This window comes from Sardina pilchardus, chromosome 16 (assembly GCF_963854185.1).
Source record: "Sardina pilchardus chromosome 16, fSarPil1.1, whole genome shotgun sequence".
Classification (NCBI taxonomy): Eukaryota; Metazoa; Chordata; class Actinopteri; order Clupeiformes; family Clupeidae; genus Sardina; species Sardina pilchardus.
Window position 1 is genome coordinate 22,374,546 of NC_085009.1, and position 19,396 is coordinate 22,393,941.

A 19,396-nucleotide genomic window follows, 5' to 3' on the forward strand; every position below is an offset into this window, starting at 1 on the left:
CAACATGCACGGACTATGCGTTCAGTGTCTAGTCCTCAATGGCCTCAGCTGCTCAGTAGTACGAAGGCCTTTATGGATATCTAGTACACTTTCTAACAGAGATGCCAGATTATAGGTTATAGGTATTAAGGTATTGGTGTGCCTGAGGGTCAGACCTGTGAACCATCAACCTCAGTGGTCATTCAGTGCATGAATATATCATATTATATTTAGTGCAGTATTGGGTGATTCATATGATGCAGACTCCACTTCCTGTTGGCTTCGAACTGGGTGCTTAAACTTACTTGATACTAAATCAAAAACATTGAAAATGAATAAAGCAAGCACACGGCAGTTTCCTTTTACTTTTTTAATCGCCTCACAGACGTTTTATTTGTTGTACCTTTTTTTAATGTACTACAGGTGGTGGCTGTTTTAAAAAAGCTTGTTTAACAGCACTCAGCTTTGCTCGCGCCATGCCTAACAATACTCCTCATCTGTGCTATATTCACAATATAGAACAATATAGCCCTCTCTGGCTATATTGTGGAGGGTGAAAATATTAGTAGACACTGATGTTATACCTTCAGTGAAAAGAGGAAATGCTTTTTCTTTACATTTTCAGATTGACAGAAAAAGCTACAGATGACAGCTATGGATTATCCAATGTATAGCTATGCAAAGGATGCTGGGTCTACAAGAATGATAATATTTCTTGCCATTGGTGTGTGTGGGGGTGTACCTGCCGTATCCTGGGCACTCCGTATGTTCTTCCTACATGTGCGTGCTGGTGGCAGAGTCTCCATCTTCATCATCTTCCTCCTCATCAGTGACGTTTTGGAGATTTTCATCATTCCATTCCTCATTGCATCCATTGTATCAGATAATTGGTTAAGTCCTGGCGGTGAGGCTCTAACTATTGTATTCACTGGGACAAGGTTGTGTGGTTTGTGTTTTCACCAGCTGGTGGCGCTAGAGAGCATTCTGTCTCTGAGACATCCTCACTGCCTCTCTTGCCTGTCCTCCCCATTCTGCTCCATTCCAATCTGTTTTACCATCTGGATCTGCACCTGGAATTACCATATTGATTCATATATATATTCATTATTGATTGATTTACATGTGTGTTTACTGCTAAAGCATCATGTTCAAGTGCTGTCTCAGGAACCACAAGTCGCAAAGATAAAGGAACAAGACTGCGTGTGCTTGCAGTGGCAATGGGAACTGTTTGGCTTCTGTATGCCCCGTTCATTGTATGGCTGTCCTTATTGTTGAGTGGTTCATGGCCAATGGCATCATTTGAATACATTGCCTCCATGTTTGTCTGCATTATGAGTTTGCAGGTGATTGCAGACCCTCTGCTGGTTGTTCTGGTCTGTAGGGAGAATCCCCAAAGGCAGCCAACTAAGACAGACATTGAGCTCAACACTGTCCAGATATCAGATTGAGGTTGCAGTTTTTGGATGTGCTTTAATGAGATACTGTATATTTTCGTATTTTTTTCTATATTGAGAGAAATGTCATGCGAATGTGAATCATTTGCTTAATGCCATTATTTCCCTATAGTGCTGACATTTTATCATCTCTTGCAGTTGTCTTGACAATATGTAACTGTAATGGGCTTTCCATTAAAAATGCTGATACCAAAACACATCTACTGTCCTTTATAGCACCAAAATATTTAAAGGATTTCAAAACTAGCACTAAAATGAAAATATAACACATTTATGTTCACATTAGTATATATAAAATATAGCCTACATATAAATCATTATTTATTCTTGTGACACAAATTACAAAGCATCATTAATGGTTTATTACCTTATATCATTTTAATCATAGTGACATGCTATAAAATGATCAAATGGTTTCCACTCACGTACTGCAAATAAGAACTGCAGGGTACTTCACCACAAACCATCCAGAGATGTGTGAACTGTTCCACCCAAACTGACCTCGTCCGTCCCTGTGTGTGTAAATGTAGTAGAGCTGTGAGATATTGGAATCCCTCTTTCCATTCTTACTTGAAGTTCTAGAACTACATGCAGGAACAAAGTTTTGAAGACATAATCATACTCAAAGCATATTCAGACTTAAACTAAATTCATGAAGTGTAAACTGTGCTCCCATGATGGCCAGTATAACACACACACACACACACACACACACACACACACACACACTAGAAGCAGTGAGCACACCAGGAGTGCGCACACACATATTAGGGGTAGTGAGCGCACACACACACTAGGAGCAGTGAGCATGCGCACACACACACACACACACACACACACACACACACGCACGCACGCACGCACACACGCATTCACCCATCACTTGTACCTGTGGCTGCATTAGCATCTCCACTGATATTTGATCCGTCCTACACTTTCAAGTTGTGTGGTTGTGGTTGCATGTTAGAGCAGCCGCTTTTCTGACAACCTTGTGGTCATAACAGCAGGGTCAATTAAACCTTCATATGATTTCCAGCCATCAGAAATAGATACCTGCAGTATACAGTATTCTTTTGAAAGACAGTTGAAAAGCCAGTACTATGCGTCTTAGCAACGACATAATTATCATCAAAGATCACAAACATGATTCATGTTGGACTGTGAATCCTGCAAACGTGCAATAGTAACTTAACAGTAATATAATGATGTGGATAGTGAGTTGTTTGGTGTCTGTACCCTGTGCCTCAGGTGTATAGGATCTCTATTCCTTGAAGGTCACCGAGTACTGCCGAGTACTGCCGAGTACTTCCTAGCTTGGGTTGCTGCTGCAACAGCTAGAGCAGGCAGGCAGCTATACAGTACTACACTCTGGGGGCATCTCTAACATTGGAAACAATGTAAAATTGTGAAAATAGTATCTTTGTGCCCACATCTTATAAATAAGAAGTTATGGTGAAAAAGAACAACCATAGCATGGGACAGGCCGAAATCCTTACCTTTGGCATATAAAATGTGATTTTAATTCTTTTAAATAGTGATTTATTGGATTTTACTTGATCTTATCGTGATGATGGGATCTGCAGTGACATTAAGAGTTTTTAAATGACACGTTTATTCATTAATAAAGCAGTTTTATAACTGATTTTCTGTTAGGGACGCTAAAAGGCACCGATTTTGCGGAATCACCCAAATAATTCCCCCAGAGTGTAGCATTGTAGCTGCCTGGCTGCCGGCAGTTTTCCCTCAAGAGGAAAGATGAGACCATGCAATTAAGACTCACAGAACGGACAGTGAATGAATAGCAGTTTGACAAAACTCCCATGCAAGACAATGTTCAACTGAAAAGCCACTCCACTGTGTGTTCATTACAGTGTAGTTGGTGCGAACAGCTATGCCAAGCTGTTTGGTGAAATCTAATACGAGCCCAATCAAAAAGGAAACCTTGCTTCAGCTATCATTAGTAACTGTGAGGGGGTGAGTTAACAGATGGGTCATAGTGTAGCAGAACGGAAGCAAAAAAAGAGAATGTTTTTTTTTTTTTTTTTTAGTTAATTACAACCCTTGCTGAGGCTTTGTCTTGATGTCCTGAAGGATTTCACACGTTGGCCTATTTGACCTAAGAAGCCTCCTTTGGGTAGTATTTAAAGATGAAATGACATTAACTTTAATCATGCCATACTGTAAGTGAAACAGCCTCTCAGTCACCAAATGAATCAAACACCCTCATTTTATATATTGCCCTGGTAACAACCAGAAGTTAGACTGACTATCTGGAACCAACCTATGTGATCTGTGACAGTCTTCTTGGACATTGCTGGTGTAGTGAGAATGTGACAATATATTTGTGAAAATTAGACATGACTCCTTAATGTTGGAGAGTTACAGAGTGTTACAGGTAGGGTTCACCCTTCTTTGTAAATCACCGGCTGGGTCAGAGAATGTAGAATTCAGCGAAGTCCTGCGCCACAGCCCATACACGTTGGCTCCGCATGCCACCTAGTGGTCAATTTGAATAACATGAGGATCGGCTTGGAGACGTCACTTGGCTGAGACGTCTCCAAGGCCTACTATGCGCTGGGGGGCCTGGGAGAGAGAAATTATTAAACGAATTGCAAAAAAAGAGACTACGAAAACAACACTTGTAACCATGATACATCTGTTATAACAATGAAAAACGTATAGTGAGAAAATTGAGGAAATTAGTCCAGGAAATTACTTCTGTCCTGGGGACTGCTCTGGAACTCCTGGAGTTAGTGGCTGAGAGAAGGACGCGACAGACGTTATTCATATGGCATAGCATGGGTCTACATTACCTATTGATACAAATTATGAAAACATCGTTTTTTTTAATTGTTTTTTTGTTACATATATTTGGTTTTCTGTATGATGCGTTTTCTTGAGGCTGCTTTTCTGCCTAAACCTTTTTAAAATCCCAAGAGGCACGTCGGCCGTTGGCGTGCACAGCAGGACAGGGTGCTGTTTAAACTGTGAATGGAAGGGGGAGTGTCTTTGGTGTTCAATTTCACACCTTGCCACCTCGAGGGCGAATGTTCTGGCACTTTTAAAGCATCACCGCAACACTTCACACACATTCTCTTGACAAGCCACACCTCGGAGAATCTCGCCAAAGACAAGTGGAAAAAAAACCCACACAAGTGCGCTCGTCCCAAAAACTCGGACGAAATGGATGGAAGCGGCAGGCAACTCTCCATGACCGGTCATGCCCCGTCTCTCTCAGTGGGTCTACAAATGCCGGCATCGCTTCTCCGTCCTCCGCCCCTGTTTCTCCGGGCGGCCGCGGCTGCAGCCTGCAACCCCTCGCTAGAGAGAGGCTATCCACGGACTCCCAAGTGCGCCCGGTGTCGAAACCACGGTGTCGTGTCAGCGCTGAAAGGACACAAGCGCTTCTGCCGCTGGAGGGACTGCGTTTGCGCCAAGTGCACGCTCATCGCGGAGAGACAGCGGGTGATGGCCGCGCAGGTGGCTCTTCGGCGGCAGCAGGCGCAGGAGGAGAGCGAGGCACGGGAGCTGCAGTTCATGTACACCGGTCCTGGGGCGACGGAGCCCGGAGTAACTCTCAGCTCATCAGCCGTTGGTTCGAGTGCTGCAGGCCTGACCTCCGCAAGACCAACCTCATTTGATCCCTTTGGAAATGGGGACCATAAAGACGGTATGTTTCTCACCAAATCCATGCGTCATTGCGCATAGACATAGACATACGATGATAAAATTCCATTTCCATAGTAAATAAATTAAACTCGAATAGAGTAGGCGTTAAGTCTATGAATAGGCAATGAAAGACTGGAAATGTTATGCTTTGGTTTAACTTAATTTGTTACTCCATCCGTCTTATACCTGATGTGTTTTTATTTTGCAGACAAGTTGGTGAAATACAATGTTTTCAACGGATTTATGGCTCGATCCCTGTTTTCTCCCGGTAACTCTATGTTGCCCTCTCCCATCGAGAGGGAAGACACCTGTGGGGGTCGGGAGAAAACGCACCAAGATCTTGACAAAACCAGTGGCAGTCCCTCGCCTGGGTTCGACCGCAGGTCTGAGCATTCTGCCAGTCCCCGATCGCAGTTATCGTCTGATCCAGAATCGGGCAGCGAATCGGAGAAACCGACTGAGTACAGCTCCTACGACCAAAGCGGGTCAGGTGCCATGGGGAAAAACAGGGACCCTACCAACGTTATGATGAAGATCTTCCCTCATCTACAACGGGACACTTTGGAGTCGGCGCTGAAAACCTGCACCGGGGACATAGTCAGAGCCATCGAAATGCTTCTAAACTCGAAGGAGAATAAAGGTTCTCCAGATGCCAGTGGACTGCCCAGGCCAGACAATTCTACCGCCCCGAGGCCATCCACAATCCGACCCCTAGGCGCAGCCATAGGGGGTTTCGGCACCAAATCAGCTTTCTCCCCTCTCCAGACGTCGGTGGCTAGCGCAGTCGGGAGCGACGGGTTGTATGGACTAAGCCCGCGCTTTGGCATTTCCCCACTTCGTTTGGCATACTCGACCGCTGGAGCAGGATTACCGAACATAATGGCACCTTACATGACCTCCGGGCTAATACCAGGGCTCCCGTTTCGACCTCCGCTGGACTATTCTTTTCCAGGTGTTATTCGGGACATCTCCTGCCTTCAAGCCAAAGATTCATTTCCAAATACAAGCATTTATTCCCGTCTCAGCAACGAAAAATAAGATAGGCTATATTATGTTATCAACCTATATTTTATATTTTGTACAAAGATTTTCCCCTTGCGTTTTTTATACATCTTCATTGGCTCAATCAATTATTATAACCCATTGTGCCTCAATGAAATCCAGTCTATAGACTAATATTCAACGACTGTATTTTTTTACGACTTATTTTACTATGCCAATTTGTATCTATTGTATATAACGTTATTTTCTCACTCTAAATAAATACAAAGGAGAAAACTGTGTTGTTCTGTTATTCTGGGGTCAAGTGGTGTACTTTAACTCAGGAAACTCAAACATTGCAACAGACTGAGAGAGATAGAAAGAGAGAGTGTTTGAGAGGGATAGGCCTAACACGGATCACTTTTTCTTTTTGTGTACCTGTGAAAGTCCAAAATATGAACTCCTTCCGTTTGAGGGGAAGCTATTCAAAGATGTTTGGCATCAGGTGAAACATTTCATGACTAGAGATGAAAATATAGCTGAATGGCTACATTATGGAACTTTAAAGGATCACTGTAGGCCCTTTGATAGAAGCTATAGGCTACATGGATTTGTGAACTTGTATATTCAGTGTGGGAATGCACAGTGAAATGGACCTATCTCTTCTGTTCTGTCTGTCAGATTCAGTGTCCTAATGATGTTCTTAGCATACAAACCATGGAACAACTATATTTTGTAAGGCATTGTCCAGCTGATCAAACAATGGTGGTTGTTGAAAGTGCCCTTTAAAAAGGCTACCCTTCCTTCAGTCAAAATGTATATCTTATTACTGTTAATACCGATGTCATATGTCATGTAAAATTGGAATAATTAATGCACTGCAAAGAAAAAAGGTTTGTACAAATGTATCCAAAATTCAAAAGTGAAACACTTATAAACACTCAAATTACCGTGCCACTTAGCTGATAGAAAATATGCTTGCAATCCTGATCAGTGAATTTAACACTTGGGACTTTGATGAATAAATAAGTAAATGAACGTTGTTCAATTGATGATGTTTGATGATTTGTGTCATAAACATAGCCTAATGAAAGTGCAATGCTTAACAAATTAATAATTTACTTAAAAGTGCATAAAACTTCATACCCTGGGGCTGGATTTCCAGGTTAACGACTTGGTATGGCAAGAGCGCTCTCTCTCTCTCTCTCTCTCTCTCTCTCTCTCTCTCTCTCTCTCTCTCTCTCTGTCTCTCTCTCTCTCTGTCTCTGTCTCTCTCTCTCTACACACACACACACACACACACACACACACACACACACACACACACACACACACACACACACACACACACACACACACACACACACACACAGAGATTATAATGCAGTGTGACTGAATATAATCCGTGCATTCATTGTTAATTGGTAGGCCTACATATACTAATTATTATAATATATCAGAAAGCCTATTATAGTTTACGCTCGGTAGCAGGCACATTAATTGTAATAGGCTACTGTAGCTTTAAAAGGGAACCCTGCAAACCGTAAACAATGACGTATTTAATACCACGTGGCCCAGACACAGGAAGCGCCAAAACAACATTGCGAGCAATGGCATCTTGACAGGTGTTTATGGCAATTAAATGCAAGATCGACGCCCTTCATGTGACTTATGAATTTAATTTGTTTATTTTTCCGAAGTCGGCAGACAACAGCGTCTCCGGGCAATGAAGGAAACCTAGTGTGATATTAGTTAGAATCTCTGTTATGTGACAGTTAACAAGCTCACATATTAAGCTCTTAGCAGTTCAGAGCGTGTGTCATTGCCTAGCCTGTCTGCTACCTGGACGCTCTATTAATTAATACGTAGCACCCTCATCGTTAAACTGCTTCATCAGCATCCTAAACCCGCAACTCTACTAGCTGATCTCATGGACATGCATCACATCGCCGTAGCTGTCATCATTTGGGCTGCTGTGTTTGTGGAATCGAGGAAGATCCGGGGCATATCTATATCTTGTGAGTGACAATCATTAGATGTAGGCTCGTAACACTTGTACAGCACTGTAGGCTGCAGCTGCCTCGACTGATTGAGCATGCAGACTGGACTGTCAATTAGCCTACTGTTCCATTTGTCTGCAGCAGCAATTGTAGCCTAAACGAATAGCCTAAATAAGTGATCAGAGTAACCTATAGGCTAATGAACTAACTTTAAACTAGTTTGCATGATGTTGTTCGATGTGTCATGTGTGTATCGTTGTGGTTTGTTTGGCAGATAAGAGATTTTACAAAGAGAGGAAGTCATTCCTTTGCATCGATGGCTCAAAACTGATCCCCTTCGAGCAAGTGAATGACGACTACTGCGACTGCGCGGATGGGTCGGACGAACCTGGTAGAGTTCATTTGCATTTATTTCGATGTGTATGCCCTTTCCAGCATGTATGACCTTTCTACTGCAGTTGACAAACACTGCTCATCGGACAAATTTGTCCCCGAACGTGTGTTTTAAAACTGCAGTGATGCAGTGGAGCTGAACAAGTTAGCTTACGTTTGAAACAGGCTCTTTTCAGTCCGATAATAATACAGGCAGACCAAAGCCAGTCAGAGAGATCAAAACATTTGAACACGTTCTTAGATTCAGACACGACGATCTGCCATCAGAACGTTGTTAATTTCTGATGAAACTGATTTATGGTGAAACATCAGATTTGCTTGCAGCCGAATAGCGGTGCACTACCGCCACCTTGCGGCTCATTCAATCATTTCTGTACCATACTCACAAGAGTCCATTCTAGCTGCTCCTGTTCTTGGTGCCTTTGGTGATCTCTCCCACCTCACATTTCTACCTGAAATAACTGGTCTATTTCTACAAAATCAAAACTCAATATACTTTAATAATTCAATATTACCAAAAGATTTCGAAACTAAAGAAGCCGTCTCTACTGCTGAAATGCAAATAGGCCTACATTTTTACAGTGAGATCAGAGACGGTTGAGAAAGGTTCTAAATGATCTTTGGTGAGATGTTTGATGTCACTTGTGTTATTTGTTATTGACAGAGCTCTCTCCTCTTAGGCACCGCGGCTTGTCCTAATGGGCATTTCTACTGCGCAAACTTGGGCTTCCGACCGCACCACATCCAGTCCTCCAGAGTCAACGATGGCATCTGTGGTGAGTGTGCGCTACTTAGTGGACATTGCCTGATGAAGGCCCAGTAGGGTCGAAACGTTGCATTCTTTCATTAAACCGGGAGCAATTTATCAGTGTCGCGGACATTACATTCCTTCCATAGTTACTCTCCATTTGTCCTGCACCTGCAAGGTGGGATGTGCACACAGCTACTCTTCTTAAACATGACAGTGTAACACATGTGCATGATATGACATACAGTCATTTATTCTGTGTTAGCTGCATTGTGTATAAGCCGCAGGACAGTGTTTTATGCAAGTTAAAAGACACAAAACCATATTGATACCATATTGATTCCATATTAACTGCCCCTGGGTATTAACTTCATAGCTGAAGACATTTTTCAAAATCAAAATCAATGTATAAGCTAATAGTTGGGAAATTACGGTATGCATGTGTCGGTGCAGTAGGCCTATGCAATGTTACAATTTTACCTCAGTACTCCAAAACCCTAAAAATGGAAAGCCCCACATAACCCTGAGATAATATAAGGAAGGCTGTTAGATGCAACACATAACCAAGAGTGACACTGTTAAGCTACATAGGTGAGCTGTGCAGTTATTGGTGGTACTAGAGGTCTCTCTTAGTCAAGGTTGTCTTCAGCGTAGACTGAGTTTAGTTAAGTCTGTTTTTGTGGAACACTGTGAAATAAAATCCCCTGTGGAAGATTTCTCAATTAGTTCTTCCTTGCTTGCCCTTTTCTTTTTTCAACACTCTCTCTCTCACTCACTCTCTCTATCTCTCTCTCTCTCTCTCAATGTCTTTTTGTCACAGTCTTTTTTCACTACTCCCTCTGTAGTGTCATTCTCTTCTCTCACTCTCTACTTCTGTCTGCTGTTGAAACAAGGCTTTCCAGTAGCTCCCACTTCAGACAGCTTTCCATAGCTATGGGCTTCTAATGAGGTTCTCTCTCTCTCTCTCTCTCTCTCTCTCTCTCTCTCTCTCTCTCTCTCTTTCTCTTTCTCTTTCTCTCTCTATCACACACACAGCTTATATCTCTCTCTCCCTTTCTTGAAAACAACACTGTTTCCTGCCTCTTTCTGTCTCATCAGAATAGAACATGCCATTTTGTTTGAAGAGACACCTCACTACACACAGTTCATTTTGTCAGTTGAGTCCTTTTAGTGCAACACTAGTGATGGTCCTCAGCCAGCCTCAACAGTCCTCACACATTCCATTCCAGAACCTCAGCAGCTGAGCTAGTGCAAGGTGATAACAAGGACATCAGCAGGGTTCAATACACAGGTAGTAAATCGGCTACTGATTAAAAAAAAAAAAAGAGAGTTTAACTGTGTAAGTCGTTCTGTATCAAGGCACCTGCAGAATAATTTTGAAATGCAAATAAGTAATATTTTAACAAACTGTGCTTACTCAATGAAGAGACACTTGAAGAACACTTGAAGCAAGGATAATTGTTTATCAGTATGTGTGTTCACTAGAAATTTACCCTTTGACCTTGTTGTAAGCACCCCGCTCATCTTGTTGATTTATTTATTATTTATTTGTTTATTTAATAGGGGCGATGCTCATTAATTAACAGACAAAAAGCTATGAATAAGCCGGAGTTAGCTTTAATTAGTTAGTGTTAATTTCCATCCGCCAGTTCTTTAAAAAGGCAGCCAATGATATAACAAACAGAAAAATAAAACAATTTAGAAATGAAAAGAGTACAAATGACTAGGCTGGTACCCAGACGAAAAGTAGAAAAAAGTTCGCAACCAGACGTTCATTTTCTCGTATTTGAAAAAATGCCCAGATCCGTTCATTGGGCGCCACGGATGTCTATCAAATGCGTCTGTGCATAGCTCATCATCGTCTTGCTTTCCCCCCTGTTCTGTGATTGGTCCCCTTTCTCAGCCTATCTCTCTGTCAAGCACATTAACTGCATCCCCTGCTCCAGAAGTCTCTACACAGATCCTAGAACTTGTGTATACTACACATATTGAGAGTATTTTAACCTTCCACCTCCCTGCTTGGTTTGGGCACTTAAATTGCAAATGTAAGACCAAACTAAACAGGGTAGTTTCTATGGCAAGCAAAATAGTGAGGAAACCCCAAAAACAGCTAACCCACCTCTATGCTGACAGGTTGAAAAGGAAAGCCAGGAAAATAGCAGCTGATGCCTCTCATCCCCTTTGTAGCCAATTTGAACTGTTAAAGTCTGGCAAGCGCTACAGGGTCCCATTGGCTAAAGGCATTTTTAAAAAATCCTTTATCCCAAACGCCATTAATATTATCAACTCAAAGTGAATCCCCTGACAGCAAGAACTGCTCCTATTTATTTACTTTTATATTGTTTTTATAACCATTGATGTTTGTCCTGTATGTCCAGTTGCTGTATGTTCAGCTGCCATATGCTGCCTATGTTGCTGTATGTTCAGTCGCCGTATGTCCAGTCGCTGTATGTTCAGTTGCTGTATATTCAGCTGCCATATGTTGCTGTATGTTCAGTCGCTGTATGTCCAGTCGCTGTATGTTCAGTTGCTATGTTGCTGTATGTTGCTGTATGTCCAGTTGCTGTATGTCCAACAATGTGTCTGTGAAACATGTCTGTTTTATCCTGTGTTTTGGGTGAGCCAAAGACAATTTTCCACCTTGGTGGACAATTAAAGACTTATTCTATTATTCTATTCTATTCTCTATTGTGTGATGTATCTTAATCTCTATGGTTTCCACCCCCAGATTGCTGCGACGGCTCTGATGAGTACAACAGCTCAGCCCACTGCCAGAATACATGCAGGTTAGTAGTAATTGTGTGTGTGTGTGTGTGTGTGTGTGTGTGTGTGTGTGTGTGTGTGTGTGTGTGTGTGTCTAGAGGTCCATTCTGGTTGGGTCGTTTCTTTCATCCACTTGTATGTTCATCTTTCTGTACCCCTGTGTACACGTCCCCTCACATAGCCACAAAAGTTCTCATCCAATTTGCCTCAAACTTTTAGGCAATTTTAGGTTGCCATATGCATTCAGGGTCTCCATTGCCTGGTCCTCTGACATGATGAGAAGGATCCAGAGAAGTGACCTGACACATAGTGGCTTGGTTTCCTCCTAGGTGAGGCTGCTCTAATGTGGAGATCACACTGGAAATAGGAAAGTGAAGTAAGAAATTAGATTTTTATTTTTTATTTGTTTTTAAAGAAGATGAAACAGGAAAACACATTGTTCAGATCTGTTAGGTTATCAGTTGTCTTGAATTTCCCTTTATTGGGAATCAATAAAGTATCTATCTATCTATCTATCTATCTATCTATCTCTCTGTCTCTCTCTCTCTCTCTCTCTCTCTCATTCTCAGTCTTGTGACAGGATATCACTATTCACACCCTTATAAGAGCCATGCTGCTTGGTTGGTCAAACATCTGAAATGTCGTCTAGTTGCACAGAATTCACATGGATGAGTGTTGTGCTTACTTTTCAAATCGATCTTAAGTCAATCCACTTTTTGGAAGCGGCAACCCATAGAAAAAAACACTCTTTTATTACTGGCCATTGCTGTCATACACCCCAGATACCACTTTTACCTTCCATTGAAAGCGCACTGGTTTATGGGTAGGCCTATTGGGTAGTATAGTTCAAACGCATTTCATTCAGAATCACATTCAAATAAATATTATCTAAAACATACACTGTGTGAAAGCATAGCAATACATTGAAATGATTATAGAAATGGTTTATGATATTGATACTTTTCACTTGTTATTGGGAAGCTAATGATCTGCAGTGCACTGCAGTTAGTGCTATAGCAGTTCCTAACTTCACCACCAGGTGACAGTGCTCCTCTACCGTTCTGTAGATTTGTCTGAAAAAGGTGGATTGGCTTGAAAAAAGTGTCTCTGTCTTCTTCCATGATACATTTTATAGTGTCTACCCACATCACATAAAGTACAAAAACATGTGCACACATAACATGTATAAACTTATTAGATGTGTAAAACATGTTAGATGTCAACTTTGAGAGTAAAAATAAGGTAACACAGATCATGCACACACACGAAGCAAATAATACAAGTGCTGCTATTCTGTGATGTTGTAAGAGTTGTGATGACAAATTATTGTTTAGCCCTCTAAGCTGTGAGCACATAGGTTTGCATGTGCTCTATGCAGAGGTCTAGTGTGTGGTGTGTGACTCTGCTTGTCCCCCCCGGCGTTGCCCACACAACACGGGTTACACTGGCCACACTAGCTACGCTAGTGATGCTGCGGCCTGGGTTAGGAGTGATACTAGTACTGGTTTATTAGGGGTCAGTGGAGTGATACTAGTACTGGTTTATTAGGGGTCAGTGCAGTGATACTAGTACGGGTTTATTAGGGGTCAGTGGAGTGATACTAGTACTGGTTTATTAGGGGTCAGTGGAGTGATACTAGTACTGGTTTATTAGGGGTCAGTGGAGTGATACTAGTACTGGTTTATTAGGGGTCAGTGGAGTGATACTAGTACTGGTTTATTAGGGGTCAGTGGAGTGATACTAGTACTGGTTTATTAGGGGTCAGTGCAGTGATACTAGTACTGGTTTATTAGGGGTCAGTGTGCAGTGATACTAGTACTGGTTTATTAGGGGTCAGTGGAGTGATACTAGTACGGGTTTATTAGGGGTCAGTGGAGTGATACTAGTACTGGTTTATTAGGGGTCAGTGGAGTGATACTAGTACTGGTTTATTAGGGGTCAGTGGAGTGATACTAGTACTGGTTTATTAGGAGTCAGTGCAGTGGTAGCCATCGCGTGATAGCCAGGGCTGTGCATTCAGCAAATTCATTCTCACCGCTTAAAGGGACACTTCACCGATTAGCATGAAGCTTTGTATCTTTAGAAAACCAGTCATGTTTTTGAATGGTCGTGCATCATTCCCTCAGTTTGCCTTGAGATGGGAGAAATACGGATTTCAATGAAACCCATGAATAGGACTTCCTGCTTTCAATGATGTAAAATGATGATTTTACATTGAAATCTGTATTTCTCCCATCTCAAGGCAAACTGAGGGAATAATGCATGACCATTCAAAAACATGACTGGTTTTCTAAAGATACAAAGCTTAATGCTAATCGGTGAAGTGTCCCTTTAAAACAGCCTGCATGCCCATCTTCCCACGTTGGAGGTTGCAAGTTTAAGTGTGGTGAGGATCTGTGCTTGTTCGCACAAATCCAGATTACGCTCACATTGTTCTCCATTGAGTGAAGAATAGACGTACAGGAGTCGTCAGTTGCTCCAAGTGTAAATGTGTTGTAAGGTGTTGTGCTTGACTGACCACATGTGGCTCAGCCTTGCCACTGCCGGGACTCGAACCTGCGACTTGCCGCACGTTGGACTGGGAGTCGAGTGTGCTACCACGGGGGGCTGAAACATCTCCTGCTAGCATGTCAGAAGGGAGGTTTATTTATACAGTACATACAACGCAGCTACCGCACCAGCTGACTTCCATCATGCGTGCACATTGTATCAGAATCATAAACATTTTTGTCATTATATCAAGACAAAGCTCAAAACATGATTTGATGTGCACGCCAAAACAAACAAGCAAAACAACAACAACAACAAAAAAAAACAATGCTTACACACAGTCCCTCACACACATGCGCACACACACACACACACACACACACACACACACACACACACACCACGTAACAGTGCCATGGGCCATGCCATGGGGGCTGGTAACAGGAGAGCTGCTGGCCCTGTGAAGTGATGTGTGTGTGTGGGGAGGTGAATGAGCGCGGCAGCACAGCGGAGGAGTGTGTGAGTGTGTGTGAGTGTGTGTACGAGACGGTAGCCATAGAGCAGCACACCTTGACTTCACTGTGGCCTACTTTTCAAAGTCTGTCTGAGGCAATGCGAGGGAAAAAAGGGCTCTTTACCCCTGTTCTCCTGGCACGTGACTGGCCCCCAACCTCACACACCATCTCCCGTGTCTTACAAGTGAGAGGATGTGTGTGTGTGTGTGTGTGTGTGTGTGAGGGAGAGAGGGGGGGGGGGGGGCAGAATACTGCATCCCCCTCTGTCTCATTTCCACCTTTTTCTCTCTCACACCCTCTTTTTCTTTTTCCTCTCTTCATGTCTCATTCATCGTCTTTTTATTTCGCTTCCTGCCTTCCTCATATGTCCCTCTTTCTCCTGGTTTTTCTCTATCTCTTCTGTCCATTTCCCCCTCTTTCTCTATTTCTCTCTCTCCCTCTATCCCTTCTGTCCATTTCCACCTCTCACCATCTCTCTTGCTCTCCCTCTATCGCTTCTGTCCATTTCCCCCTCTCTCTATCTCTCTTGCTCTCCCTCTATCTCTTCTGTCCATTTTCCCCTCTCTATCTGTCTTGCTCTCCCTCTATCTCTTCTGTCCATTTCCCCCTCTCTCTCTATCTCTCTCCCTCTATCTCTTCTTTACATTTCCCCCTCTCTCTTTGTCTCTTTTTGTCGTTTCTTTTCTTCCACTCTTCCATCATTTCTTTGTTCTCACACTCTTTCGTCCTCTCTCTGGCTCCATATGCCATCTCTTCCACTCTCTCCTTTCTGTGTGTTGCTTCATCCCTCTCTTCTGCTGTCTTTCACTCTCTCTCTCTCTATATATATATATATATATATATACTGTATATATATCTATGCGCCTCTGTCTTTCTTTATTGCTTGTCTCTCACACTCACGCCTCTCTACTCCCTGTATTTCTTGTCATCCCTTTCTCTGTCTCTGTCTCTCTCTCTCTCTCTCTCTCTCTCTCTCTCTCTCTCCTTCTCTCTGCTGTCTGTTTATGGTTGGCCCTTGGCTTTCTCTATGCTCCCCTTCCCTTGTCTCTCAATCTCATTCCATCTCTCTCTTGCATTCTCTCTCTCTTTAACTCGATCTCTCTTTCTGTTTCCCTCCACCTCTCTATCATTCTCCACCCCCTCTCTCCATCCCCCTCTTTCTCCCTTTCTCTTTCCTGATGTATATCTCTCTCTGTCTCTCCACCCCCTCTCTCCCTCTATCTCTCCCTCTCTCTCTTTTTCTCCTTCTCTCCCTCTCCCCCTCCTTTCTTTCCCCCTCCTCTCTCTCTCTCTCTCTCTCTCTCTCTCTCTCTCCCTCTCTCTCTCTCTCTCCTGGTTCAGGAATCTGGGGCAGAAGGAGCGTGCAGAGCTGGAGGAGAGGATGAGGAGGCTCAACGAGGGCCTGCTGATGAAGAGGCAGCTGGTGGAGGAAGGGGCCGATGTGTGGAGAGAGAAACAGGTGCACACACACACACACACACACACACACACACACACACACACACCCAACCCCCAAAACCCCCGTCTCCTGGTTCCCCAAATAACTCACCCCGCCTTCATCCTCTCTCCGAAAAAGAAAAAAGAACGAAATGCAAAGCGCCCCCTTCCCCGCTACCCATAGAATACAGATGTAGGCAAGAGTTCCTGGGGCCCTGGGGTTTTGGGCTGGATATGGGGTGGGGGGAGAGAGAGTGAGTGTGTGTATGTGTGTGAGGTAGAGAGAGTGTATGTGTGTGTGTCTGTGTGTGTGTGTGTGTGTGTGTGTGTGTGTGTGTGTGTGTGTGTGTGTGTGTGTGTGTGTGTGTGTGTGTGTGTGTGTGTGTGTGTGTGTCTGAGATGGAGAGAGAGAGAGAGAGAGAGAGAGAGTGTGTGTGTGTGTGTGTGTGTATGTATGTGTGAGCTTGAGAGTGTGTGTGTGTGTGTGTGTGTGTGAGAGAGAGAGACAGAGAGACAGATTGGGAAAGAGAGTAGTATGACGTAGAAAAGATGTCAGTATAAGGCAAAGGGAGGCAAGAACAATGAAACATGTGGACATGGTGGAGTCATACACGATGGATCTGTTCCTTCTCATGCACATGCTCTTATGTTTCACTCATTTCACTCATGTTCAGTCATTTCTCCTGATGCATACTATACATGCACACTTACACACCTATTCAATTCATTCATTCATTCAAAATGTACTCCAATTTACACACCGTGTTTCATGCACATACATGTACATCAACTCATCCGAATTTTAACACTGTCTTTGTAGTTCGCTATTCTCCTTAACACACACACACTTGTACACACACACACACACACACACACATATATACACACACACACGCGCACACACACACACACACACACACACACACACACACCTGTTCCCCACCTGCCTGACTCCTCAGTGCAGCGCTCCAGGGGCTTGTCCTGAAATACCCCACCCCCCCGCCCCCTCCACCCCACAGACACACACAACCCTCCCCCCCCCCCCCCCCCCAACACCCCAGGTGAGTGGCAGATCCAGACTGAGCGAGAATGGAACTGATCCCTGTGACCCCTCCCAGTGTCCTAAAAAAGTCAGGCTGTGCCTTCTCTCTCTCTCTCTCTCTCTCTCTCTCTCTCTCTCTCTCTCTCTCTCTCTCTCTCTCTCTCTCTCTCTCTCTCTCTCTCTCCTGTCGTGCACCCCTCTAACGTCTAACCCCCCCACCACACACACACACACAGACACTCCCACAATCACACACTCCCCGGGGTGGGGGCATTAGGGGCAGTTGAGCAATCGGGGAGGCGAGTCTGGCTCATTTTACCACCGTACCCCTTCTTCTCTTCCTCTCCCACCACCACACTGTCTGGGGCGCTGAGAAGGAAGGAAGGGAGGGAGGGAGGAAGGAAGGAAGGCAGGCGGTCTGGGTACCTGAGAGCCTCTCCACTCTCAAGGCCGACGCCCACCGGACACGTACGCAGCGCGACGCGTCAAAAAAAAAAAGAAATTACAGCTCCATTGTTTTTAACGGAGCAAAGCCCACTAGAAAACGTATGTGTCGCGTGGCAGCCGCACAGGGATAGAAAACTGTTCTACAATCCTGTGCGTCAATCCCACACCGCTGAACGCCGCGTCCGGTGGACGCCGGCGTTCATACTAACCCCTCCCTGAAGCAAGCGCCCCACCCAACTCACGTCTGCCATGAAGTTTTACACACTACTTGCATGTGATGAAAAGTGCTGTTGTGTTTTTCTTTGAAAGGTGAAGAGAGGCACGTATAGGAGGGAGAAATTAGAAGGAGTCAATTAGTGTGCAATTAGGAGTGGCAACAGTATTATAGCGGGCATTTTGCGGATGAGGTGTGAGATGGATCGGAGGGAGAGGAAGTTTTTACAGACAAAATGGCTGCCAGCTCAGCATGGATGAGGTGTGACATAGGAGTGAAACATGGTTTGTGTGTGTGTGTGTGTGTGTGTGTGTGTGGGCAGGGGGGTGACCCTCCCAATAATCAAAATCAGCCAATGCAGCGCCCCTCAATAATCATATCATCATGATGAATGAAACTATTGTAGTGCACGAGGAAGCCCCCCCCCCCCCCACACACACACACACCAACCTCAGTTTGAGTATCGTGTGAGTGTGTGTGTGTGTGTGTGTGACACATTTGGTTGGATTTACAGTAGCTTAGCTATTATGCAGTTTGGGTATTTGTTTTTGTTTTGTTGTTGTTTGATGCGGCAGGGGAAGTGAAATATTTTGTTGACAAGTCATAAATATAAGCGTGTACTCTGGCATGGCACCTTCCTGACCCTGATACTGTGACAGCTGTCACTGAAAACACTCCACACTGGGGGAGGGAAAGAATGAAAGGAAGCACAGTGAAGAATGAGTGGAGGAGAGAGAGGGAGAGAGATGGAGGGAGGGAGGGAGGGAGGGATGGAGAGGGGTAGAGAGAGTTGTGAGGAGAGACACAGTGATGAAGAGTGGAGTGAAGAGAAAGTTAGGAAGTGGGAGTAAGAGTGAATGAAGAGAACAAGAAAGAAAGAGATGGTGAGAGAGAGAAGGAATATTTTAGAGATGGTGTTTGGAGGACTTTGACAGAGACAGTGAAGAAATGGAAAACACACATACATGAGAGAGAGAGAGAGAGAGAGAGAGAGAGAGAGGTAAAGATGGAGAGAGTGAGAGAGAGAAGCGAGGGAAGGAGAGGGGTAGAGAGGGATAGAAAGAGAGTTAAAGAGGTAAAGAGAGAGAGGTGTAGTGGAGAGAGAGAAAAAGAGAGAAAGATGGAGAGAGTGAGAGCGAGAGAAAGACAGAGAGAGAATGTGGAAATGAATCCTATAAATCACCTGCGCTTGAGAACGGGGATGAGCTCCCCACATCGGGCTCCTTGCCCCAGATAGCTAGTCATCCTTAGCCAAACACACACA

At 43.9% G+C, this 19,396-nt stretch overlaps 2 protein-coding genes across 2 annotated transcripts in view; both read left to right on the forward strand.

Annotated features, from left to right (window-relative positions):
* Positions 1-4,511: 4,511 nt before the first annotated feature.
* Positions 4,512-7,108, forward strand: LOC134060307 (doublesex- and mab-3-related transcription factor A1-like). The gene is made up of 2 exons (XM_062516968.1): positions 4,512-5,103; positions 5,311-7,108. Exons 1-2 carry the CDS (start codon positions 4,617-4,619, stop codon positions 6,138-6,140), a joined length of 1,317 nt encoding a protein of 438 aa, XP_062372952.1. The 5' UTR covers positions 4,512-4,616; the 3' UTR covers positions 6,141-7,108.
* Positions 7,109-7,680: 572 nt separating this feature from the next.
* The window catches only part of LOC134060243 (glucosidase 2 subunit beta-like), a 153,589-nt gene continuing 141,873 nt past the window's right edge, over positions 7,681-19,396 (forward strand). Inside the window, exons 1-5 of the mRNA XM_062516880.1 lie at positions 7,681-8,101; positions 8,358-8,474; positions 9,157-9,252; positions 11,953-12,010; positions 16,334-16,451. Coding sequence (XP_062372864.1) covers positions 8,014-8,101; positions 8,358-8,474; positions 9,157-9,252; positions 11,953-12,010; positions 16,334-16,451 — 477 coding nt within the window. The 5' untranslated portion in view covers positions 7,681-8,013. The remainder of the gene's footprint in view (positions 8,102-8,357; positions 8,475-9,156; positions 9,253-11,952; positions 12,011-16,333; positions 16,452-19,396) is intronic.

Excerpts from the sequence above, each read along its gene's own strand:
- LOC134060307 (XM_062516968.1), top strand. The coding sequence starts at position 4,617 with ATGGATGGAAGCGGCAGGCAACTCTCCATGACCGGTCATGCCCCGTCT. Across the intron at positions 5,104-5,310 it reads AAATGGGGACCATAAAGACG|ACAAGTTGGTGAAATACAAT; the intron begins GTATGTTTCTCA and ends TTTATTTTGCAG.